Here is a 27,333-nt window from a genome sequence, read left to right as displayed (position 1 = left end):
CTCAATGGGTTCGGCCACGTCAGGGGATCCTCATCCGTAGTATACTCCCTCTGTTTTTATTTACTCCGCATAAAACGGAGGGAGTGGTGGTATAATAAATGACATGGGCGGGGGAGGGGGAGGGACGCTGGTTTGCTCCCAACACGGTCCCACAAGCGAGCGAAAACGCAAGACGAAGCGCGTTCCATTCGGTGAGCCATGTGGAGGGTCCAGCGTGCCGGGCTGCAATGCGAACGCGACAAGAGCGATGTACAGTCAAAACCGATTGACCGGTCGTCACCATAACCACTATTCACACCAGAACCTTCGCTGCACGGCCTACGCCAGCCACTGCCCTAAAACCACACCAAATCTCCAGCCCATTCCCCCAGCTTACGATCCCCTAGCCCGCATCAAGCATCCCCTAGTTCGCCGGAAAGCCATGGTGCGCCGCAAGATCACTTACTACAAGATGCTAATGCCGGAGCACCACGTAGAAATCGCGGTGGCGGTTGGCGCCACAGACCTCCGTTCCCAAGCTCGCTTTGCGACGGGCCAATCCCCGAGTTCTCTGGAGCCAAGCTACGAGGAGGAGGAAGCCGATCCAATGTTCATGGCGGAGGTCGCGGCGCAGAAGGCCCCCGATGGGTATGAGATGATGGACGTCGACTTCGTGCCGGTGTTTGAGTCCCCCATGGTGCAGGCGGACCAGCGGTTCAACATGGCGATACTAAAGGAGGACCGGGAGGCAGAGGCTCAACTCGACGTGGAGCGCGCGCATGCCGCTGCCATCGAGGCTCTCCTGCTGGCAGAACCGGATGTCATGGATGTGAACCGGGCGGTGGAGGCTCAACTTGAGGCGGAGCGTGCGGATGTCACTGCCATCGAGGCCCTCCTACAGGCGAAACCGGGCGTCCTGGACTTGAACCGGGCGGCAGAGACTCGACTCGACGTAGAGCGCACGGATGCCGCTCTCATCGACGCCCTCCCGCAGGCGGAACTGGACGTCCTGGACTTGAACCGGGCAGCGGAGGCTCGACTCGACACGGAGCACGCGGATGCCGCTGCCATCGAGGCCCTCCTGCAGGCGGAACCAGACGTCCTCGACTTGAGCCGGGCTGTGCTCTCGTCCGTGCAGAGCGCCCGCACGCTCCGCGTGAACGAGTAGCTGGAGGCCGAGGAAAACCACGGTGCGGAGACACACGTCGGCAGCGACGGCTGGTTCATGCCGGCAGCCAAAGACGACGAGGTCGTCTCTTTCCGCGAGCAGTGATAGTTTTTCTTTATGCTATTGTTTTTATGGATCTTTTGCTGTGTAAAAACCTATATTTGTTATGCAAGTCGCCTGACTTGGGTCAGTCTACCATTTCAGGCGGTTGGATGAATATCCTATGTCTCCTAACCCTTCTTTCCTTCTTCCTCACCTCTTCATCTTCCCCAACAGACCACCGCATGGGGCGTACGGATACTCCCCAACATGCGGTTGGATAAACATACTCTATGAAACGAAAATTATGTGTCAGCAATAGGATGGCTGAGTTTGGTGTGTTCACATGCGACAGCACATGTCAGTGAGGGTGCGTTCCCTTGGTTGGGTTTGCGGCGTGCAGGAGCGACTGTGTGAGGGTACGGTGCGACCGCGGCGTGCAGGAGCGACCGTGTGAGGGTGCGGTGCGACCGCGATAGCCGTGCGCAAGTGGACCTCCTTCTCATTTTGAAAACTTTAGGCAAGCTTGGCAAAAATGTGTGGCGAAGTTTGGCAATGCAAGGCCTAGACCCAAACAGGATAAGTACGTACGTACTAGGAGTACTAGTGTTAAAAAAGAAAGGCTGGGTTTTCCTTCGCGGGATTTAATCGATACAAATCCTCGTTTCACATGTCAATTAATGCGTATTTTTTTCTCCAAAGACCAAAGAGCTAACCATCTCACTCCTCATCGCTTGATTAATGCAGCGCCATGCAAACCAACCCTCTCACTTCCGCATGCATGCAAGGGATATTAATGTCCTTGGTTGCTAACCCCATCAATTTTGCCTCGATTAGTGTTAGTGGCCCTTTCCAAATTGTAATTTTGATATACTGGCCTTGTGTACAAAAAATGGAGGTAGTAACTATATTTGACTTCCTTCCCCATTGCGGTGACGTCCATGATTTTTTTTATTTTTTTGGTGGTTTGGCGAAGTGCGTTCGACGGAGAACACCATTGAGGGAGACCACGGTAAGTCGTTCGCAAGTGCCGCCTGCAAGCCGAGACAACCGCCTTATTTGCATCCAGGAAGTCCTTTACTAGTACTACTAGGAGTAACTAATGCGGTGAGATGGCTTCTCGAAGAAGACGATGGAGAAGCGGAGTCACCAAAGAGTGAAATGATGGTTGCTTCGTCCGTGCTTTTGTGATTTGACGCCTCACTGCTTTATGATTTGTGATAGAAGGGACAGGGGAGTAAACTCTATGCCCTATACTGTACTACATGCGTCCAAGCATGGGAGAAAGAGGAGAGACATTGCATTTTTCTATTCCTTCAATCAATCAATCAGGGAGCTTCGGTTCCATCTTTTTGGCTTTGGCAACACCGTCCACAATGGTTCCCACGATGCCAAAAGCTATTTTCACATTTTGGCTACACATTGTGGATGCCCTTAACCGTACCACTTAGTTTTGCTCCTGTGTGCTATCTATACAAAACTCAATTATATTGATCTAAAAAATTATAGAATCGAGATTAGTAAAAAGGAGGTGATTTTGCCGCGCGGATGGCGGGGGAGGTTTCTTATTTGAGCAATGCTACATCCATGTAATGGTTTACATAAAGTTACGAAGTGATGTGATGTGGGACTATTTGATTGGATTAAAGGAGAGGATTAGGCCCACCCCACCTGAAAATCAGGGGGGCATATATAGATTAGATGGAAAGTATACGTAGCAGCTACGTGGCCCTTTGTAAGTCTAGGATTAGGCTTCTTATTTTCGGAGGACGTTGTCCTGGCGGTTTGCTAACATGCGGTCCCACGTGTCAGTGCTTTACCAAGCCGATCCGCGTCCCACATGAGGCAGAACAACGGCAGAAGCAACACGTGGTTAAGTTGAAGAAGATGAGGGAGAAGTGGATTCGGCAACGAGTGAAATGATGGTTTCTTCGTCCCTCCAACTTAACTGCGGGAAAGGTGCAGCTTTGTGATTTGACGCCTCATTGCTCATTACTACGCCGGCGCCATGACTGGGGTGCTTAACCCCGGCTACTCTGCACTGTATTCCGGTATGGCACGTGGACCCGGTAGCTTGATGTCCCACATGTCGGCGAAAGGGACTAGAAGATTTATGAAAGCGAGTGCTCCACTCTTACGACGGAGGAGTAGACGACACGACGGCCCAGTGAACTGTCACTTGTACTGTATAGTACTATAGTTTTGTTGTTTCGCACGATCCATCTATACAAACCCGATTAAACAGGAAAGGACGGGATTTTTCCCGCGCGGTAGATGATACTGGCCATACATTTCAAAGGCAATTTTAATGTATGCAAACTGAATAATTATAAGTAACAATATGATATCTAGTAAAACTAAAAACACATATGATGTATTGTGTTAGAGTGTAGTAGCAGTGTTGTATTGCATAGTTGTTAGATGTAATATGCGAGAACGTGTAGAGATGTAGTTTTGGAGGGCCTACAGAGAGAAAAGCGTAATACGGTCACCGAACTTTAGAATAAGCTGATTGCGGTCACTATATACGTTTTGCGGTGATTATACGGTCACTTGCTCACAGCTCAGCATCGGATTGCACTCTGTTGACCGGCCAAATAGTCTGCGTGGCGCCATGTTGACTAGTTAAATTGACCACGTTTGTTGTGGGTCCCACCTGTCAGTTCGCATAGGCAAAAGGTCAGATAAACACAAATTTACGCAGGCGCGACAAGGCTCCAACCCGTGCGCGGGAATCACCTGGTTGTCTATGTGTCTGTCAGGGCCTGATGTGTGCGCATGCACGTGTAGGTTGAGCACTTGAGCGTGAGAGTGTGTGTTGGTCGTGTGGTGTACTGGTGTGTGCATGCATGCGTGTGTGTGTGCGTGTGAGTGTTGGGCGCGTGCGTGTGAGTGTTGCGTGCGTGCGTGGCTGCGTGTGTACGTGTGAGTGTTGCATGCGTGCGTGGGTGCATGTGTTTGTGTGAGTGTTGCGTGGATGCAGTTCGTGTGCATGCGTGCGTGTGTGTATAATCACCACACCAGCTCTTGTGTGTTAAAACAGACGGCTCAGCATACCAATACAAGGCCCCCTTGTCCGCTGTGCCCGCGGTCATGACTTCGAACCACCGTCTGAATATTTTTTTTGTCGTTTGTTTTCATTCTTACTAGCAAGATGCCCGTGCGTTGCATGTAACATCAAGATGCATTTGTATGACTTGTTTATCTTGTGAGAGAAAAGGATGAACGAGGGAAGGCCTTATTTGCAAATGTGGAGAGGTGTGTGGGTACCTTTTTGCAAAATTGCCATAGTTTCTTTCCTATCCGTCAGATATAAATCGGACGGCCTATATTGCAGGATGGCAGGCACACCATCATCACCAACTCTGTTTTTTATCAGTGTATTTTATGTATTTTATAAGAGTGTAGATGTAGAGTAGATACAAGTCAACAGGTGGGCACGATGGTAGTGAGATAATGAGATGCAACACTGAGGTGCCACGTGGAGCGTTTAACTGGTCAATTAGTCATGTCATGAGCAAATACAGAGTTGTACGGTGAGCCCGTGACTGCATAATAACCACTAAACGTAAATGGTGACCGTAATGAGTGGATTGTGAAGTCCAATGTACGTATAGTGCTTTCGCTTCAAATACAATGATCGTCATTGCATATATCGCGAGAGAAAGATGAAACATGCGTGAATTTTCTGGGGGCTTACTTTTAGAGGACCTGGAGATAGTTTTGTGTGCATACGTGAAAGGGGCGTACAGGGGGGTATGCGATGGAGAGAGAGATGCTCTTCGTTTCTCTTTATTATGACTAACTTCGTATATAGTATAAAAATATACAAATTCACAATGCGGAATAAATATCATTGTGGGCACCATGCAATGCAAATTAGCGTTCGTACTCCTCCATATAACTTTGTAATGTTGTATATATGTAGAAACTCTAAAATAATTTTTTGGCCACACTTTATTCAAAAGGAATGTTGTATGCGAAATAAACGTGAAGAGAGTGCTTTTTAGATCAATGGGGTACGTGATGTAACATGTGTGAATGTGTAGTTGATGCATTTGGCGGGGCCTAGAGAGGTATGTGTGTGTATTACGTATTCGAGAGAGGCATGGATAGAGGGGCCGACGGGGGGCGTGGGAGAGATAGCACGAGAAATGAGAGTGGTCTAGAGTGAGAGAGACGAATATGACGTCACGGCAAGAGATTCCCTTGAGTGTGTATATGCAAGGGGGGAGGGAATAGAGGCACCAGGAGAAATTTTCTGTGTGTGTGGTGTATGTGTTGGTATGTGTGGGTGTGAGAAGATAATGAGACATGGGGGCAGAGGGTGTGTCACCGCGTGAGGTCCGGTGGGTCGAGGTGAGGCCCTTCGTTCTGTTCCGTCCTGCGCCACATTGGTTGGCCCGTGACGCATTTAGGAAGACCCATGGATGACTAGTCGTACAAGACAAAGATAGAAGAATTGTGAAGGACTCTGTGTCCACTGACAAAGCCGGCTAGGATCTGTAACCCTAGGTTCTCAGACTAAGGTAACCCCTTTATCTCTGATATTACTATTCATCCAACCTAACTTTAAGGGGCATCCTACAGAATGCTCTCCTAGAATCATACTCGTCAATTAGGAAGAGAGGTGTGAGACAATGCGTGAGAGACAGGCGTAAAGATAATGTGCGTACATCAGACACGTAGGCAGGTCCATGTATATAGAAAGGGTCGATGAGGATTGTGCGTGTGTATGTTTGCGAGAGGAAGAGTGCTTGTGATAAAGGTTAGTGAAAACAGTTGTAAATGGTTATGAGAGGGAGGGAGGGTTATATCTAGAGCATGTGTGCGAGAAAGACACCTCGGGAGAGAGTGTGTGAGCATGTGTGAGAGACCACCGATGGAGAGTGAAACTACACGTAAAAGACTGCTCTACACATTGATTAAAGATATAAATTGTATCCAAATATTATGATGGGATCATGATATTTGCAATTCGCGTAAGGAGCGGTCATTGGTCCATCGGACATCTAGATTCTATCGAATTTGAGCATGTCTATGTTATTATTCGACACAACTGATCCACATAGTTAGTATTTTGAACTCCAGACAATGCAGTGCTTTAGCAATCGAATATAAACATGAGTATAATTCATGTTGTGTGTGTAAAGCACATTATACATACGAAAGTTACACAATGGGCATTATAAATAGCTACTACCTATGAACTAGCATACATTTGAATTCAACTTAAGGTGGTTTAAAAAAATCGAATTCAACATGAAGTCCATTCAATTATTTGAATTGGATATCATGGCATTTGTAAACCATACCTAAATTATTGGGGCACCAATCTTTGCTCTGATTTTGTACATAATAGCATATGTAGTCGTGTACAAAATATATTCAAATTTAGCTCCTCCATTCCAAAATAATCGTAGTTATAGGATTTTCAAGTGTCAAAATTTCAAAAAGAAGCGGATAATTTAATGAGGTTTTCAAACATACAAGGTCAAATATAACGTTGTATATTTAGGTCAATCCTCATAGTTCAAGAGTACTCTAAACGTGAATGCTTGTGTTTCAAAATTTCGAACGAAGCGCCAAAAGAGCCTCTACTCGCCCGAAACCGCGTGAGACCAATGTTTGGTAGTACAAGGAAATTACTTTTCTAATAACTCCGACCCGTGAAACCTACCGACCCGACGTCCAAAGGTCTAAACCGGGGTAGGTTTGTAGCTTCATCTAGACGCCACGCAACCGCATCCGAAAAACATTCATACACAATGGCCGCCTAAGCACACATGCGCGCGGCCGAAATCGCTCCCGACCACTATTTGGGACACCTGGGATTACCATCCTACCCCCGACCCGTATTAGGTCCGAAATTTAAGAGGGGGGCAAAGTTTGTACTTTCCTCAAATTTCAAACAAGCGCGTCCCATCTTCTGTTCAAAAAGCCAAAAACAAGCGCGTCCCAGACCGAAACATGGTTCCCCCCACCCGTCCGATTCCCCATTCGTACTCCGTGGGCGCCAAAACTACCTCTCCACCAGCCGCGCAACCCCGGTGTCCTCCGTCCGCCACCCCATCCCACCCATCAACCGCCGCCCTCCTCCATCACGCCGGAGCCGACACCCCAACGTCGTCGTCCACCGCAACGCTCTCCACGGCTAGTAGTTGAAGCCGAGGCCGAGCCGTCCGTACCCGAGCTAGTTCAACCACGCCGTCCTACGCCTCACCGTTGCCACTCCAACTTCGCCACCCTCCACCGCACCAGGAGCTATTCCTGCTATGCCGTCCTTCGCCGCCTCGGATCTGCTTCCCCTCCGCTGACATATGGCCACGGCAACATAGTCAACAATTTGGCCATGGGTTCGTCCAAGCCTGCACCCTCCAGAACATCGGTTTCCTTGGTAAAAAGAAGAAAATCGGCGCGACTTGTGGAGGTGACCACACCGGCAACCGAAAAAGGTACTCCTCTTCCCTTATTCGTGCAAATCTTACGTCTCTGCTTGCACGGTATTCATCCCATAGAAGACACTAGTTGACCGCTTCTTCTTGATACTAGATGTTCCTAGTAACTCGTGATGCACAAGGTTTCTCCTCATATACTATTTCACCTTAGCTAGAGGTCCATCGCCCCCCTGAATTTCAATTTCTGGTCACTTGATTCCCAATTAACGGAAGCATTCCCCGGCATAACAGGTGCTAGTACGCCTATTACACTGGGGAAGCAGCGCCTTGGTGTTTATCTTAGGGGCGTGTGCGGCCTATAGCTACTGGCGCCTGATCTGGAGGTCGGCCGGGATTAAAGGGATGGCCTAGGGGCGCTGCCAAGCACGGCGGTGGTGTGAGGTCAATGGGAGGGCGGGGCGACGGAGGCAGGGGTCTGGGCCGGTGGTCGCTGGCGGTTCGAGAAAGATTGTCAACAGTGACTGGCGGGAGGTAGATGAAGGCCATCTGCCCGTTCCTTATAGATCGGACGGTTCATTAAAAAAATCGACTAACCTATTTATTTTCAGTCGAATGTTATCTTAGATATGACCACATGTGGTGGTGTGCTGGAGGAGTACCTGCATTTCCTGTGCTCATATATTACAAAATCATACAGAGTAGAATCTAATTTTGTTTGCCATGCAATGTTGTAGAGCTATCATATGTCTCATGTCATTTATTTTTTAGCCACCTGCTATCTGCTACTTTTACAGTGCACTAGTTCTGCACACACTTCACCCTTACTCTCACTGTTGTGTTTTTATGCAAGGGTATTTCAGACTCTGCTGCCATGAGAGAAGCCAAAAATAAAAGAGAGAAGTCGCTCCAGTTTGGTGTGCGGCTAGGAAAGACACGTTTCAACGCTTTAAAGGGTGTAGTGTCAGCAGATGGAGATGGGGAACGTAGCTCTGGAGTTGATGACCTCGCTCGCAATGAACCACCATCCCAGGTGCTTGCTTTAACTTCGCGGTGTCATATGTGGTTGCATGTTCCATATGGTGTCTAGCTTGTATTCGAAAGGCCGAAGTCGGTAAGATAAGGAAAGATATTTTTTTACATGAACTACCATCCCGTCAGCACCAGAAGACAAATAGCTAGTCAGGGCACTGGCCGAGCCAGTGACAAGCCCAGCAAAGATAGGCATCACTTGGAAGCCAACTAAAAAGCTGCGATGGTGGCGAAGCAGCCCACCTCCCACCAGGCTCTCAGGTCCTAGATGACCATGCTCACCACTCCAGCCGGATGTCTAGCTTGTATTGCTTCCAATTTGGTTAAATTGCATCTGCTTAGCTTACACATTATACCTTTGAATATGACATGCCTTTCTATTTTTGGTAAATACTACTACATCTGTGTATTAACCATGTTCTTACATCAAACTAATGTTCTTGTGTATCCCTCATCAATCACTTATGACGAGGCAGGCAGGCAAGGGGACTACTCCTCATTTAAAGAATGCAGCGTCAGCCTCCCGACATGATTCTCAAGAAACAGAAATGCTAGATGAAGATAGTGAGCATAGCTCTGTAGTTGATTACAGCATTTCCCCTACACTAGCATCGCAGGTGCTTGCTCTAACTTGGCAGCGTGATATGTGGTTGCATGTTGCATATGGTGTCTAGATTGTAATTCTTCCAATCTGGTTAAACTGCATGTGCTAGTCTGCTTAGCTTATACATTATACATGTTAATGTGACATGCCTTCCTATATTTAGTACATAGTACATCTGTCTATTAAGCATGTCCTTACATAAAACTATTGTTTTTTTGTATCCCGCATCAATCAACATGACGAGACACCTTTAGTATATGCAGTGCAATATTAGTTGCATCTTTCATATGATTTATAGCATGCGCTGCTTCTAATTTGTTGAAATTCCATTTATGACGGGACGCTTTTAACTTGGCAGAGTCATATTGGTTGCATCTTTCATGTGGTGTCTAGCTTGCATTGCTTCTTATTTGCTGGAATGGTTTCTGCTTAGTTTACACAAACAGTTGTGAACATGCCATGCCATCCTGTTTTTCGTACATATTCCATCCTGGTATCATGTGTTTGCCTTACATCAAAGTAGTGATTGTCAGTATCATGCATGAATGAGTTTTGAAGAGAGAATTTTATTGCTTTTTCTTGTCGGTTTTACTTGACAATTCAAAATCAATAAAGCAGAAGGAAGTTAGCAAGGCAGCGGATAAAGGTGCTCCTTCCGAACGGAGGGCCTCTACAGTTTCTACTCCTCCACACCCCCAAGATGATTTCCAAGACAACACATGCATAGACACTCAACAAAGCTGTGTTTATGATGAGCACGTCTCCCCTAGTGCAGCATCACCGGTGCTCCCTCTAACTTGGCACTGTTATATGTGGTTGCATGTTATGTGTGATTTCTAGCTTGTATTGCTTCTAATTTTGTTGAATTCCATCTGCTTACTTTACACATTATACTTGAATAAGACACGTGTTCCTATTTCTAGAACATACAATATCTGTCTATCACGCCATGTTCTTACATCAAATTACTACTGTTGTGTAACCTGCAACAATCACTTATCATAAGACACGTTTGACTTTGGAGTGTGATATAGGTTACATCTCACATTCTTTTCTAGCTTGTATTACTAATTTGTTGAAATGGCACTTATGACGAGACAATTTTAACTTGGTAGAGTGATATTCGTTGCATCTTTCATATGGTGTCTAGCTTTCATTGCTTCTAATTTGTTGAAATGCCTTCTCCTTAGTTTACACATCATAAGCTGTGAATATGCAATGGCACTAATGACGAGAGACCTCTAACATGGTAGTGTGATGTTGTTTGCATCTTGCATATGATTTATTTCTTGTACTGCTTCACATTTGTTTAAACGCCATTAATGATGAGACACTGTTAACTTGGCAGAGCGATATTTGTAGCATCTTTCATATGGTGTCTACCTTCCATTGCATTGCTTCTAATTTGGTGAAATGTCTTCTTCTTAGTTTACACATCATAGTTCTGGTTATCTCTTCTGTCCTATTTTTTATACATATTACATCCTCCTATCATGTGGTTGTTTAACATCAAAGTTCAGTTCGTCTGCATCACGCATCAATTTGTTCTGAAGAACTAAATTGTTATTCGTTTTTCTTGTCGGCTTGACTTAACATGGCACAGAGAAAGCGGAAGAAACACAGAATGGCAGGGAATGAGAAGCGGATGAATCCTGCAGATTCTGCTGGTACTGATGGTGCAATAGAAGGTCAAAGTCCAGCAGAAAATTCTACAAACACGGCATCCCATGCTACACGAGTTGCAAAAAAAGACAAACAGAAACAAATAGCTGCCACCAAACAAGCAGAGACAGCCCCAGTTCTTGCAACACCTACCATAGTACTACCAGCTGCACGACGTACTCGTGTGTCAACTGAGCTAGCAGCACGTTCCCAAGCTCCCTTGCCACCTGACACTACTTCCCAAGCACTCTTGACACAAGACGAGTTGGCAATATCAGATGAACTTTGTGAGCTTCAACAGCAAGAAGGTAGTTGCTGCAGTCAAGTTACAGTTGCATGCTTCTTTATATGTAGTCTCACAGTTTGATGTACACTAACACTTCCTATGTTTGTTGTTGGACTAGCACCTAGGCGCAAGAGGAAACAAACATCAGGGATAATGCTTGATAGGTTAACTAAATCTAGAGGAGGAAGAATGGAGATCCATTTTGAGGCAGGTTTAAAAAGGCCACGTGATGCTACAGAGTCAGCCAAGTTAGTATCAGAGGCAGCGGTTGTTGTTAGGTGTCATGTACGTATCCTCCCAACATGGATTCAGTACAGGAATGACAAAGACGATACCCAGTTCAACATCTTCCTCGACCATTTATCTGTAAGTATGGTTATGTATGGAAACTAGTAATATCGTCTTGCTCTATCCAATACTTTCTAGGTTGCTGATAATGAGACTCCCATAATTTTCAACAGATGAGGTTCAAGTTGGATAGCCAAGATGATGCAACCAGACAAGCTTGCACCCATGTTTTCAAGTCTGCTCTGCGACAGTATCGGTATAACTTGAGGAAAACTCACTTTGAAGGCAAGGCTAACAGTGAACTTGCCCAAACATCTCTAGTGGAAAATATATCTGATGAAGACTGGAGAGGCCTCGTTAAACACTGGTCTGATCCGAAGTATCAGGTACATTATATATATATATATGTCATCAGATCACATGTTGAAGTCCTATTTACGCATGTGCCACACAAATCTATCTTCTTGTAGGTGAACTGTTCAAAGAACAAGGCCAACCGCACGAAAGTGAAATTCCAACAGACGACAGGATCTCGTAGCTATATTGCACACTACGAGGCTCTTGTAATTAGCTGTTGTTTCACTCTTTTCGTTGTACCATATTATCAGATCTATATTGACTTGTTCCAAATGTAGAGGAAAGCCCGCAAGGATCAAAAAGTACCTGAACCAAATGCTGTGGAAATCTTCAAGGACTGTCACACTAGCAAGAAGAAGGGCATGACTACACCAGTCAAAGCCGCTGTTGTAAGTCCTTAATCCTCATGCCTTTTAACTACTACTTACTCTGACTTGTGCCTTGAACTGCATGGTTTGCAGCCAATGTCTATTACTCTTTTCAATTTTATACATAATTGTCTTAGCGTATCATTGCACCTTACAAGGTTTAAAAGAGAGGAGTGATGTTCCTTTGATCTTGACCCGTAATCTAGTTCCGTGCTGGACTTGCCCACACAACGTTACAATTGCCTGTTTGTCTGTTCTCAGTTGTTTTGTGATATGAATGACGTCATACTATGCTTGCCGTATTATAAACTTCGTCTCTTTATCCTTAGCCCTCAATACAATGTGAAGAAATAGACAATACATTAGCGATGGTACATGGTCATATGTTTGGAACCTGGTTTTATTATGTACTTTGCAATAAAATACAACTAATATTTTACATGGGTTCACCAGAATAAGTTCTGTATATAGACCAAAACTATTTTGTTTAGTTTTGCTGCCTCCTTAATATCTTCTGTTCTGGTACTACTAATGTAAAACCTCAACTTTTTAGCGAGCTATGGAAAAAATGGTGGAACCGCCACCTTCTGAAGGTGGCGAGGCAACTATAACCGTAATGTCAGCTCTTGCTGCAGTGGGTCAGTACCTGTCCACTAACAGTGCCAAAAGCACGTTCCTGCGTAATACTGGGTTGGTTGTTAAGGCACTATCGTCCAAACTGCCTCATGATCAAGATATGCAAGCTCAAAGCAATGTTGTATCTGCGCTCCAGACACAAGTCCATTCCCTAACAAAGACCCTTTGTGAAACAAGGAGAAACATTGCTCAATGTCGTCAAGATATGCATGGTTTTGAAACCAGACTATCAGACATTTGCTATGTTGTTTAGGAGCCTAGGGGAAATGAAGGCGAGGGTTATGGTGCTCCATCGAACAATACAGCATGAAAATGTAACAGTCAGGTCAAATGAACTGAGCTTCTGAACTTCTGGTGGTGCATTTATCTGCTAGACTGTTAAGTTTTATGCCAACCTTCCTTTTGTTATATAGTTGTAATTTGTATTGGTGCGATACAAAATTTATTCTTAACGTGCAGCCACCGCCTGAAGAAAACAGCAAGCCATTTTTGTATAGTGTAGGGTGTTCCCTATATTTGCACTGGTGGCGATCTTTGATGCCGAGTGGATGTAATCTGTGCAATCGCCTTAATAGCCTAGTGTTAGTTTCGGCCTTATTTATTTCCTAGTCTTCTTTTTCCCTGGTTTGCTAGTGGCCGCAACTACCATGGGCCATATACGGGCCGTAGGATCCATGGGTCTCCTACGGGTCGTCGATAAATGGGCCTGTAATCGGTGGGCATCGGGCCGTCGGATAAATGGGTCTACATGGGCCATAATCGGGCGTAATTGGTATCGGCCCAGCATGGTAACAGGCCGTTAACAGGCCGTAGGACAGCAAAGGCTTAATTCGGTCACAGGCATAACGGGTCATTAATGGGCCAGAATATAGGACGGGCCAGAAACGGCGCAACGGGTTAACAGGCCAGAAATGGGCCGACTCTTGCCATGGGCCGAATTTGGCCCATTAGGGTAACAGGCCAGTAACGGGCCGACTCTTGCCATGGACCGAATTTGGCCCATTAGTGGAACAGGCCAGTAACGGGCTGACTCTTGCCATGGGCCGAATTTGGCCCATTAGGGGAACAGGCCAGTAACGGGCTGGAAGTAATCGAGGGCCGAAAAGGAGCCCAAGAACGTATGGGCCGTCAATAGGCCGAAAGCTAACATGGACTGGAAACGGCCCATGTAAATCACAGGCCGTTAACGGGTATAAAGAAAATTACTGTTCATTATGGGCTAGAGTCACCGTGGGCCTGTAATGGGCCGAAAGATACGAAGGCCTCATATGGGCCGAAAGACGTCGTGGGCCATACATGGGCCGAAAGTGAAATGGGCTGGTATTATATTCGACGGCCCACATGACGCTATTGGGCCGATCTCCTTTAGGGCCTAACGGGCCGTGAGTTAACGGGCCGTAAAATGGGCTATTTGCGAAGAGACCATTAACAGGCTTTTCATGGGCCAGCCCGTTAACTTTTGACCAAGTCAAACGGGCCGGCTTTCTAAGCTAAATGGGCCACTGTTGGGCCGTGCCACATGTCGACATATCATAGGCGCCTATCTGACCCACTGACGAGCTGACACGTGTTTCCTCTAGCCAATGATGATTTTACACGTGGAAAATCCCCATTGGTCGGGGCTGTAAACGGGTTATCGGATCCAAAACCCGACCCGATAGCTTAACGGCGTTCCGTTACGGTGGATGCCACGTGTCGGTCACCCTTGACGAAAGCACTTCTGTGACGCGTGATTTATCATCATGGAAGTGGACACTTCCGTGATGGTAATTTTGGTAATGTCATGGAACACTTCTACGACAGCACAGGTATGACTATCTTGATTCTGTCATAAATTTGTCAGGGATGTACATGCATGACAAAAAAAGCGACCTACTGTGACAAACACGTATCATCACGGAAGTGTATTTTTTTGTAGTGATGACTCTAAGTCACAAACCGGATACGTATTTTTATTGAATGGTGGAGCTGTCAGTTGGCGCAGTTCCAAGCAGAGCGTCGTGGCGGGATCTACGTGTGAAGCGGAATACATAGCTGCTTCGGAAGCAGCAAATGAAGGAGTCTGGATGAAGGAGTTCATATCCGATCTAGGTGTAATACCTAGTGCATCGGGTCCAATGAAAATCTTCTGTGACAATACTGGAGCAATTGCCTTGGGGAAGGAATCCAGATTTCACAAGAGAGCCAAACACATCAAGAGACGCTTCAATTCCATCCGCGATCAAGTCAAGGAGGGAGATATAGAGATTTTCAAGATACATATGGATATGAATGTTGCACACCCGTTGACTAAGCCTCTTCCACAAGCAAAACATGATCAACACCAAGACTCCATGGGTGTTAGAATCATTACTATGTAATCTAGATTATTGACTCTAGTGCAAGTGGGAGACTGAAGGAAATATGCCCTATAGGTAATAATAAAGTTGGTGTTTATATTTCCTTATATCATGATAAATGTTTATTATTCATGCTAGAATTGTATTAACCGGAAGCTTAATACATGTGTGAATACATAGGCAAACAGAGTGTCCCTAGTATGCCTCTACTTGACTAGCTCGTTAATCAAAGATGGTTAAGTTTCCTGACCATGGACGTGTGTTGTCATTTAATGAACGGGATCACATCATTAGAGAATGATGTGATGGACAAGACCCATCCGTTAGCTTAGCATTATGATCGTTTAGTTTATTGCTATTGCTTTCTTCATGACTTATACATATTCCTCTGACTATGAGATTGTGCAACTCCCGAATAGCGGAGGAACACCTTGTGTGCTATCAAATGTCACAACGTAACTGGGTGATTATAAAGATGCTCTACATGTGTCTCCAAAGGTGTTTGTTGAGTAGGCATAGATCAAGATTAGGATTTGTCACTCCGTGTATCGGAGAGGTATCTCTGGGCCCTCTCGGTAATGCACATCACTATAAGCCTTGCAAGCGATGTGACTAATGAGTTAGTTACGGGATGGTGCACTACGGAACGAGTAAAGAGACTTGCGGTAACGAGATTGAACTAGGTATGATGATACCTATGATCGAATCTCGAGCAAGCATCATACCGATGACAAAGGGAATGACATATGTTGTTATGTGGTTTGACCGATAAAGATATTCATAGAATATGTAGGAACCAATATGAGCATCCAGGTTCCGCTATTGGTTATTGACCGAAGATGTGTCTCGGTCGTGTCTACATAGTTCTCGAACCCGTAGGGTCCGCACGCTTAACGTTCGATGACGATTTGTATTATGAGTTATGTGTTTTGGTGATCTAAATTTGTTCGGAGTGCCGGATGAGATCACAGACATGACGAGGAGTCTCGAAATGGTTGAGAGGTAAAGATTCATATATTGGAAGGTTACATTCGGACATCGGAATTGTTTCGAGTGATTCGTGTATTTTTCCGAAGTACCGAGGGGTTACCAGACCCCCCCCGGGGAAGTGTTGGGCCAACATGAGCCTAAGAGAGAGAGAGAGGGAAGCCCGCGGGGGGTGGCCGCACGCCCCCCTCATAGGGAGTCCGAATAGGACAAGGAGGAGGGGGCGACGCCACCCTTCCCTTTCCCTCTCCTTCCTATTCCCTCTAGTGGAGAAAGGAAAGGGGGGGGGTGAATCCGACTTGGACTAGGAGTCCAAGTAGGACTCCCACCATGGCCTGCCCCTCCTAGCCGCTGGCCTCTCTCCCCCCTCCTTTATATACGTGGGCAGGGGGCACCCCAAAGACACACCGAGATTTCTCTTAGCCGTGTGCGGTGCCCCCCTCCACAGTTTATTCCTCCAGTCATAGCGTCGTAGTGCTTAGGCAAAGCCCTGCGCAGATCACATCACCATCACCGTCATCACGCCGTCGTGCGGTCGGAACTCTCCTTCGACCCTCTACTGGATCAAGAGCTCGAGGGGCGTCATCGAGCTGAACGTGTGCTGAACACGGAGGTGCCGTACGTTCGGTACTTGGATCAGTTGGATCATGAAGACGTTTGACTACATCGGCCGCGTTAACCTAACGCTTCTGCTTTCGGTCTACGAGGGTACGTAGACACACTCTCCCCATCTCGTTGCTATGCATCTCTTAGATAGATCTTGCGTGATCGTAGGAATTTTTTTGAAATTACATGCTACGTTTCCCAACAGATGGATCCCGCCGATCGGAGGTATGGTTAAATTAAATATTGATGGTGGTATAGCAAAGAACAATAGGAAGGGGCGGTGATTATCTGCTGGATGACCAGGGTGTCTATCTAGGGTCATCCGCCTGCATCATCAAGGAGTGCATGGTCACCGGAACACTCTAAGCAATGGCGCCTTCATAGGGACTAGCCCTCACAACCGACCTAAACATACAGATACTTACCATTGCATGAGATGTTGAATAGGTGGTCAAACATATTAACAAAGAGAGCAAGTAATCTATAGCCATATTCGACAGGAGATTGCAGTTTGTTGTCGGAACTTTGTAGTTGCAGAGGTCCGATTTATTCATGAGGGCAGAGCTTCCAATACCCAGGCTCATATAATTTTATAAAAAGCACGTTATCTCTTGATTATGGTCTCTACATTTGGCAACCTAACAATACTACGATTGTACCCCATGTTATTATGCAATAAAGTGGCTATGTTTTCCCTGAAAAAGGAATTCCCCTTGGCAGGGCTGCTGCCCGGGGGGATTGAGAGGGAGGAAAGGAAGGTGGCAACTAGGCCGGCTTATTTCCGCCCAAAATTAAAGGAATGATTATTTACAGGCCAAAAAGATAACAACAACACATAATAAGATATCAAAAGAGCTAAGAAAACTCAGAGAAAAATCACAAAATGGCATTTGAATATTTATAAGCTACCTCGTAAAAAATATTCCATAGCCACTACATAAAACTAACAAGACATGGGAGCTCTGTAACAAATGTTGTAACATCCCTTGCTTGACAAAAAGTTCAAGAGTAAAGCAAGCTAATGTGGAGGATTATGAGTAGTAATAGGGGGATGAAGAGGCCTACCCCAGTAGAATTCAGTGGGGGGGGGGGGGGGGGGAATTAGTTTGGAAAGTTAAATAAAACATTTGTAGATTCTTTGTAGGACTAGCATTATTGAAAGTTTAACGGTTTTGCTAAAGCACATCGATTTCACATTTAAATCCTATGTCATTGATTTTTTCCGAAGATTCGTGCATGTATTTTTCTTTTTTCCTTTTCATATTTGATCGAGCCATTTAAATGTGCAATAACTAGGGCACATCTAGATGTTCCCTAGACAGACCCAAACAAAAATGTGGCAACACTTTGTCCTATATGTTTCTCACTGTTTCCATCATAGTAGTTTCAAAAAATATTCGTGTTTCTTGAAAATTCTTCACATTTTTATAAAAAAGTTTGCATTTACAAAAATTTGGGAGTTTCTAAAAACTCTCATTTTTCAAAAAATGTTTGTGTTTCCAAAAATTATTCATGTTTTCAAATTTCTTCCGTAGTTTCAGAAAATGTTTGAGTTAAAAAAAACTTTTCTTTTTCCGTATTTCTGTTTCATTACTTCTTTTTTTCCTTTTCGTTGTAATTCCTTTTTCTTCTCTTTCTTGTTCTTGAGAATTTCGTTTTTTTTTCAAAAATTCAAAAAGATGTTCAGAAGTTAAAAAAATGTTCCTGTTATTATCTTTTGTTCACAAATTCAAAAAGCAATTCTCCATTTTTTTATAAAAATGTTTGCATATTTAGAAAAATAGTTCACCTTTCAAATATTCTCCATTTTTTTACCAAAAAATGTTCACGTTTTCAAATTTTGTTCAGGAGATTGAAAAAAGGTCCCTCTTTCAAAATTCATTCACAATTTTAAGAAAATGTTCGTGTTTTCCAATTTTGTTTGGTAGTTTCAAAATTTGTTTGCAAACTTCAAAAAAGTGTCTGTTTCTAATTTTGTTTGGGATTTTCAAAATATGTTCACAAATTTTTAAGAATGTTTACATTTTCCAATTTTGTTCAGGAGTTTCCACTTTTTCCAAATTTTTAAAAATGTTCACGTATCCAAAATTTGTTTTGGAATTTGAAAAATGTTCACCTTCTTTTTTCGTTTTTCTGCTTATTTTCTCCTGTTCATTTTTGGTTATTTAAGAATATTTCATAGTTTTAAAAAACGTTCTTGATTTCATAAAAAATATTAATGCTTTTTCAATGAATGTTCAAAAAATTTTAAAATGTTTTCATTTCCATATTTTGTTCCGAGTTTGAAAAAATATTCTTCGTTCAAAAATTGTTCATGGATTCCAAAAATATTCACGTTTCCACATTTTTGGTCAGAGTTTCAAAAAGTGTTCCCTTTAAGAAAATTTTGTTCACATATTAAAAAATGTTCGTGATTTTAAAAAAAGTGTTCAGTTTATAAAAAAATTGTTCACATATTAAAAAAATGTTCGAGCCTTTTATTTTCCTTCTCAAATTTGAGAAGCGTTCGCTTTTATACAAAAACACCTTTTTTCAAAATAATGACCGCGTTCGGAAATTGACAAAATGTTCGGATCTACATTACCTGTAGCTTCGCGCGCCATACTAAAACCAAGAAAGCTTCTCTATCCCGTTGGCTAGGCTCGCGCGAGAGCAACGCGAGGTCCTTTGTTTGATCCCTCCCTCGAGCAGTATTTTTTGGGATTTTTTTTGAGAAGAAGTATTTTTTTGGATCTTTCACTGTATTACGCTAATGGGTCGGCCCAGATGGAGTCGCGCCTGTGCGTCCGCTCGACAATTCGCCGCAGCGAGCGGCGCATAGGAACTCCCGTTTTTGAGGTTCCATACAGGGAGCAGAGGTTGGTGACTTCTAACCGGGCGGCCCAATGGCAAAGCCCATCGCCCCAGTCCACGCACCCCGCTAAACCCTTACCCTTAAAACCCCCTTCTTCCTCTCGCCGCCACGGCGCCGCTCCCCGTCCCCGCAAAAACCCTAACCCCTACCCCCACCCCACCCGCCGCCATGTCGTCCACGCCGCCGGCCGTCGCGTCCCCTGCCTCTGAGCACACCAAATCCAAGAAAAAGAAGAGCAAATCCAAGGACGCCTCCGCCGACCCCGCCGCCGCCGCCGCCGCCGCCGATACCACGTCGCTGGCGGACGCCGAGGCCAAGACTGATGGCTATATGATCAAGCCCCAGGCCCTGGTTCCGTCCCTCGACACCTCCACCTGGCCGCTCCTCCTCAAGAACTACGACCGCCTCAACGTCCGCACCGGCCACTACACCCCGCTCCCCTCCGGCCACTCGCCGCTCAAGCGGCCCCTCGCCGAGTATCTGCGGTACGGCGTCATCAACCTCGACAAGCCGTCCAACCCCTCCTCCCACGAGGTGGTTGCCTGGATCAAGCGCCTCCTCCGCGTCGAGAAGACCGGCCACAGCGGCACGCTCGACCCCAAGGTCACCGGCAACCTCATCGTCTGCGTCGACCGCGCCACACGCCTCGTCAAGTCGCAGCAGGGCGCAGGTAAGGAGTATGTGTGCATCGCCCGCTTCCACGCCGCCGTCCCAGACACGGCCCGGGTCGCTCGCGCGCTCGAGTCCCTTACCGGCGCTGTGTTCCAGCGCCCGCCGCTCATCTCAGCGGTCAAGCGCCAGCTCAGGGTGCGGACCATTTATGAGAGCAAGCTGCTGGAGCATGACGCCGAGCGCCACCTTGCTGTGTTCTGGATCTCCTGCGAGGCTGGAACCTATGTCCGGACGCTCTGTGTGCACCTTGGGCTGCTCCTGGGTGTCGGTGCGCATATGCAGGAGCTGCGCCGTGTCCGGTCAGGTATCCTCGGAGAGCAGGACAACATGGTCACCATGCACGATGTGATGGATGCAATGTGGGCACTTGACAACCACAAGGATGAGTCTTACATAAGGCGTGTGGTGATGCCGCTTGAGGTAATTCTTACCAGTTACAAGAGGCTTGTTGTGAAGGACTCTGCTGTTAATGCTATCTGCTATGGTGCCAAGCTTATGATTCCTGGGTTGCTCCGGTTTGAGAATGACATTGATGTTGGGGAAGAGGTTGTTCTCATGACTACAAAAGGGGAGGCGATTGCCATTGGTATCGCTGAGATGCCCACTGCTGTTATGGCGACTTGTGACCATGGTGCTGTGGCGAAGATCAAGAGGGTGGTGATGGACAGGGACACATACCCAAGGAAGTGGGGACTTGGTCCGGTGGCACTTAAGAAGAAGAAGATGATCGCCGAGGGCCTCCTTGATAAGCATGGGAAGCCAACTGAGAAGACCCCAGCTGAGTGGCTTCGAAATGTGGTGCTTCCTACTGGTGGTGATGCGATGATTGCTAGCCTTGCAGCTGCTCCTGAGCCCGAGAAGGTGAAGGTGGAACAACAGGATGTGGTGCCAAGTGAGGAGGTCAAGGAGAAGAAAAGGAGGAAGACTGATGAGGATGATGTGACTGCTTCTACACCTGCAAAGAAGATGAAGGTGGAGGAGGTCACTGAGGCAGTGGAAGGGGAGAAGAGTGAGAAGAAGAAGAAGAAAAAGAAAGACAAGGGAGAACCAGGATCAGCTGTTTCGGAGGCAGTGAAGGAGGAGAAGAGCAGTCTGTCTGATGAGGAGAATGGTACCAGCGAGAAGAAAAAGAAGAAGAAGAGCAAGGAAGGCGGTGATGATGTTGCTCCAGAGAGTGCGGAAGTTGAGAAGAGCGAGAAGAAAAAGGACAAGAAGAAGAAGAGCAAGGAAGGCGGTGATGATGTTGCTACAGAGAGTGAAGTTGAGAAGAGTGAGAAGAAAAAGGAGAAGAAAAAGAAGAAAAAAGATGCAGAGGAGGCACAATAGGTAGAGATAGTAGTTTACATTGGCTTGTCATGTTATTTGGTTGCAGTTATGTGGGAGCTTGAACTACCTGTTTTATTTGCTTTGTACCCCTTGCAACCGTCTATGGTTTGGTAGGTAGGCCTGATGTACTATCTTTAGGTTACTGCCATTCAACCGAAATGCTATGGTAATTAGAGAGATTTCCCTTTAAATTTGGACGATCAGCCATGTATTGCAGTATCTGTTATCAGTTTTTGCAGTGAATTTTGTTCTCATCTCATCTTAGTACTCCACCTTTACTGGAATTGCTGGCTTGCTAATCTCATCAATCTGCTGTTTTGATGATATTAAGCTGAAGTAGAGTTTGCCGATCCTTATATTTCCATCATACTGGTGTGAGAACTTGGTTTGTGCTACTGATATATACATTCTTGCAACCACCCAGAAATCTGTGATCGTCTGTGCACCTCAGTCTGAAATTCTGTCCCATATTGTAGCATTAAATTTGCCAGTTTCACTTCTTTGATAGGACCAGAAGATATATGCTTGTTCCCGGCATGGTTATTCATATATTGAATTTCCTGAGTAACATAAGTGGTATGTGCATGGTGTGTAACAGGATAGTTCATCAGATTCTAGCAGGGTTGTTTGGTTGCAATTCTGGGGGAACCCCTTGCAACCATGTATTGCTTCGAAAGCCCAACCTACTATCTTTAGGTTGCTGCCATTCTACTGAAATGCGATGGTTCTTAGAAATTTCCAATCAAATTTTGATAACAAGGATGTGTATGTTATCAGTAAATGTAGTGGATTTTTCGCCCCCATTAGTAGTCCACTCTCCACTCCACTGTACTGAAGCTTCTGGCTTGCCAATCTTCAATCCGCTATTTTGCTGATATTCTTGACCTGAAGAAGAAAAATCCCTAGTCATAATACTTCCACCACATTAATGTGCGAACTTGATTTTCTACCTTGCTGATACACAATCACGCAGGAGTCCCAGGCCTGCATTTCTGTGTCTGTTATCTGTTAATGCATTTTTTTGTACTATTCTGAAATTTCTGTCTTTGTTGTGCCAATATTGATGAGAATCTGCCTGCTGTTTGCTGATATTGTGGAACTGAAACGGAACTTTACTGCGGAACGTTTCTACCAATCGGATGTGAGAACTTGGTTTTCCCATGTCTGAATACATGCTTATAATCACCCATGAGTCATTTTTTGGCTCCGAAATCTTCATCTGCACCCAGAGTCTGAAAGTCTCGCAGTGAATTTGCCAGTTTCAGTTTTTTGATATAGCAGCAGCATATGTTGTGATCCTCTTGGCACCGTCATTCCAATATTGGTTTTGCTCATTAGATATGTATATGGTGCATAACAGCATAATGTCGGCGGATTCTCTCCTGCCATTAAACTGGAGAAATATGAAGAATTCTCTTCGTCTCATAATGTATGACATTTTTTGACACTACACTAGTGTAAAAAACGTCTTACATTATGAGACAGAGCGAGTAGTTGTCATCTCTAGAATTCAGTTGTATGAAGTGATGACTAAGCTGGTCCTGTTAGTGCTCGTGATCTGGGTAGTGTTTTTATTTTTCTGATGGAAGTTTTAACCATGTTTTTGAGCCCTCGTTGCTTTTGCAACATTCTGATTATTTTAGGGTTTAAACTTTGGGTCTGTTTAGGGCATATCTAGATATGCTCTAATTATTACACATCTAAATGGCTCAATCAAATATGAAAATAAAAAGAAAAGAAAAATACATGCACGAATCTCTGGGTAAAAGCAATGACATAGGATTTAGATGTGCAATACTCAGGACATATCTAGATGTGCTTTAGCAAAACTGTTTTTGTTTTCATATTTTTTAACAAAAGCGAAAATGAATCTGAAAGTGAATATGGAACAGACACGAATATATAGCAAATACGACGCATACACTAATACAGATGCAAGGAGTTCGTTGGAAGTGGAAACGAAACTTGACTCGTGTAGGGAAACCAAAAGCAATCCAATGAAAAGGCAAGAAGGTGTGATGGAGTGAAGACGTGAAGGATGGGAGTAGGAGGTGTGAACTTGGAGGGGCGAGGATTACACAATAAGGGAGGATAAAGATTTTTGTTATAATTGATTGAAATAAAAGCGTAATTGGGTTGAGCTAAAGTGGGTTATATAAACAGAATGTAAGCAAACAATCCGCATGCGTATGTAGTTTAATTTTAGCATAAATTTCACCGGAAAAATGTTGTTTTGTTTTAGTCTCCTCAAGAAACATTCTTCTTTTCTTCCATTTTTGTAAATTTATATTCCTCTTTTCGTACGCCCCCTCCCAAGGACCTCGACCTTGATTATCCACACATTCTTTCATAATAAACTCAACCCTGATCATGATCAATCATAAAATGTTTCTTTGTGTTTTTACTATTCATGGGGGTATGCTATCATGGTTGTCGTGATGATTCGACCTTCCCTCTCACACTTGATCCACACCGTAAATCAACGACCCAGGAACCCAACCCACCCCTCCTCCTGTCCCCATGAAAAAGGAACCGTGAGGCACGAAACACCAAATATGTTTCTCTAACTTTCCAAGTTTAAGTCAAAGGTGAACCATGTCTTTGACTTTGCTCATCTTTTGCTTGTTGCATAAAAATTTGTCAGTCTGAAACGGATGCTGACGAGTTTAGAGAATATCCCCCACCTCCCGGAATGCACATCCCGCACCCATCTCTACACCCCTTGCTTCCGATCATGCCTTCGTGGGTATAAATTTGATTTATTTGATAATAAATTAGTCACATGTGTCCGCTATGATACACTATCATAGAATGATACTACTGTGACTTCTCTCGTCACTAATTGTAGTGTTTCATCTTTTTTTATTAGACGATGCTTGTGAGTTAGGGAAGTAAACAAGAAGGACATGTGTTCATTGTGAGAGTGGTCTTGCACTAGGGAAACTTAAAACACATAAATAGATGTTTGCGACCAGCGAGAATTGTTTGTAGTAGTGATTAGTAAGTTGGTGGACAACAATCCCATGCTAACCACTATGCAAAAAACATTTGTGTCTACAGTGTCACATATGTTGATCGGAACCATCACTTCTCAATTTAGAAATGATATATTGATTTATGACATGCACTATGGCATCCTCAACGTGTCTTGCGCGGAATTGTGATTGACGAACCACAAGAATGTATACATACAAAAAATAAAACGATCGCAATAATTTGCAAAGTCAAAGTAAATGGTTTGATAATTTTAAGATTATGTTGCAGTTTGGTGGATGGTTGTATTGCTCTAGGTTGACTTTGAATGCATAGACACACATGTTAGGTTGAAAATACTACTCCCTCCGTTCCTAAATATTTGTCTTTTTAAACATTTCAAATGACTACTATATACGGATGTATGTAGACATATTTTAGAGTGTAGATTCACTCATTTTGCTCCGTATGTAGTCACTTGTTGAAATGACTAGAAAGACAAGTATTTAGAAACGGAGGGAGTAATAATGAAAAATGGTACAACTTTGGCACTGTATGAAGGGCAAGTTTGCAAATTCCAAACTTGGGAGGTACGTGAGTGCAATAGTTCCAGTGAACTGAGGAATTCCTCTGCGTTCTGCGACGACCCCCAGCCCAAAATTGGGGCAGAAACCCAGTCCCCGTCGATCCGAATCCCCCGAAATTCCGGGATCGGAACCCTAGCCCATCCCGAATCCCATCTCCGGCCCAATGCTTCCCGCCGGCGACGGCTCGTCCGCCGCCGTCGCCGCCCTCTCTTTCACCGATGCGGACGGCGACGACTACTCCGAGGACGGGGACTTCACCGGCGCCCCGTTCCTCGAACCTCCCGATCCGAGCCTCCCCGACCCCACCTCCTCCTCCGCCACCGCCCTGCTCCCCGCGGGTGGAAGCGGCGGCCAGGCCTCGTCGGGCGGCGAGCGGCGGCCCCTCTTCCAGCGCCTCTGGACGGAGGAGGACGAGATCGTGATCCTCCGCGGGTTCGCGGAGTTCACCGCCGCCCGCGGCACGGCGTTCGCGTCGCACCAATACGACACGGACCCGTTCTACGAGGATATGCGCCGCCGCCTCCAGCTCGACTTCTCCAAGAGCCAGCTCGTCGAGAAGCTCCGCCGCCTGAAGCGCAAGTACCGCAACTGCGTCTCCCGCCTGCGCGGGTCCGGCGCCGCCTTCTCCTTCCGCTCCCCGCACGAGCAGGCCATTTTCGAGATCGCGCGCAACATCTGGCGCCCCACGAATAAGCACGGCCGGGATCCCTCGGCCGACTCCGACGACGAAGAAGCTGTGGTTGCCGCTGCGGCGGTGGCTGCCACACCTGTCCCTGCGAACACCAGCCCCAATGGGGAAGTCAAGTCCCCCTCAGGGCGGCAGCGCCGCCGTAGACGTTCGGTGGAATCAGCAGCTCCATCTGCCCCTGCAGCTGTCCCTGCCACCATTTTGGTGCAGCCCCCTCAGCCAGTGCAGGTGCAGGTACCCGTGTCAGTCCCTGTCAAGATGGATGACTCGCTACCAGCACTGCCCCAGGCTCCAATGCCTGTGACAGTGACCATGGAGGGTTCCGAGCCACTCAGGTTTCCAGTCATGTCACCTCAGTCAGGAATTGTCGATGTCGAGAAGAATTTTCTGACGCCTATGTTTAAGGAGATGATTCACGCAGTGATAAATATGGGATCCAGTCCGTTTGGTATGAAACTTCCTGAGCCGCCACACGGCTTGCCTATGGAAGGGGAGAAATGGAGAAATCAGCGAATCCTGGAGCTGGAAGTGTACTTGAAGCGGATCGAACTGCTGCAGGACCAGGTGAAGGCGACACTTGAGGAGCTCAAGTCCTCCACACCTAGGACTTGAGGTTTTTTTAAGTTAGGAACTGATACGGTGTCTCTCATTATAGAATTCTTGCTACAAATCTGAGGTTAGATGTTTAGTGTTTTTCCTCAACATTTTCTCGTGCATAAAAGGACATTGTTGACTGGGTTGGGACTTGGAAACTAGTTTATTCATGGTTCTAATTGTTCATGTGATATTTAGCTGCTACTTATTTCTTTATAATGTAGGCGTTGTCCTCTGTTTTGAAGTGTTATGCTTTGAACGGACAGGATGGTCTCCTGATGGAAAGCTTGAGCACTTTCAGTTAATATATTATTAGGATCACAGATTGTGGTCATTTCAGTATCATTTTCATCAATTTATATGAAAGAGATTAGATATGTTCAGTACTGCTTGTTATCAATTGAAGGTCATGGAATTATGGTATAGTAAACCAGTGGTTAATCTATGGAGCAGCATGGTAGTTTAACTTGTGTTTGATCATGATTCATGACCCTGTTTATTTTCCGTGAAGGCTGAAAATTACTTAATATTTGTGTACCAGATATTTTGAGAATTACTTCTCTGCCGCGCCATTGCATTATGTTATTTTCCTTTTCCTTTTCCCTGTTGGAATAAGGTCAGCGTATGTGAACAGAGTTATTGTTAATGCTCAATACCATGCATTGTCATTCTAGAGATCAGCGTTCCTTGTGTGCATCAGGTTACAGAAATTTGCCCGTCATTTGTGTGTTAAATTCAATGTGGTATACAGTGTAATGCTAGAGGGTGAAACACTGAAATGTAGGTCCAGAGCTCTACTGCTTCTAAGTTAATACGTACACTACATTATTTGTCCATTTGTGAATCTGTATTGCTTCAATCAAGGTGCACAACTACAATGTTCAAGAAAGCGG

The 27,333-nt window shown here is 45.3% G+C and overlaps 2 protein-coding genes across 2 annotated transcripts; both read left to right on the top strand.

The window, feature by feature from the left end:
* The first annotated feature begins 19,706 nt into the window (after positions 1–19,706).
* On the top strand, positions 19,707–21,857 carry LOC125536096 (H/ACA ribonucleoprotein complex subunit 4). Its single transcript, XM_048699221.2, has one exon. It carries the CDS (start codon positions 19,769–19,771, stop codon positions 21,596–21,598), a length of 1,830 nt encoding a protein of 609 aa, XP_048555178.2. The 5' UTR covers positions 19,707–19,768; the 3' UTR covers positions 21,599–21,857.
* Positions 21,858–25,140: 3,283 nt separating this feature from the next.
* Positions 25,141–26,817, top strand: LOC125536095 (putative transcription factor At5g28040). The gene has a single exon (XM_048699219.2). The coding sequence runs from the start codon at positions 25,322–25,324 to the stop codon at positions 26,456–26,458; it is 1,137 nt and encodes a 378-aa protein (XP_048555176.1). The 5' UTR covers positions 25,141–25,321; the 3' UTR covers positions 26,459–26,817.
* Positions 26,818–27,333: the final 516 nt, after the last annotated feature.

Source organism: Triticum urartu, chromosome 2A (genome assembly GCF_056163025.1).
Source record: "Triticum urartu cultivar PI428250 chromosome 2A, HENAU_Tu73, whole genome shotgun sequence".
In the NCBI taxonomy this organism is placed as follows: Eukaryota; Viridiplantae; Streptophyta; class Magnoliopsida; order Poales; family Poaceae; genus Triticum; species Triticum urartu.
The sequence above is the reverse complement of the archived record's forward strand: the minus strand, read 5'-3'. Positions and strand labels throughout refer to the sequence as shown.

What these genes read in the sequence shown, in the direction of transcription:
- LOC125536096 (XM_048699221.2), top strand. Translation starts at nt 19,769, where the DNA reads ATGTCGTCCACGCCGCCGGCCGTCGCGTCCCCTGCCTCTGAGCACACC.
- LOC125536095 (XM_048699219.2), top strand. Translation starts at nt 25,322, where the DNA reads ATGCTTCCCGCCGGCGACGGCTCGTCCGCCGCCGTCGCCGCCCTCTCT.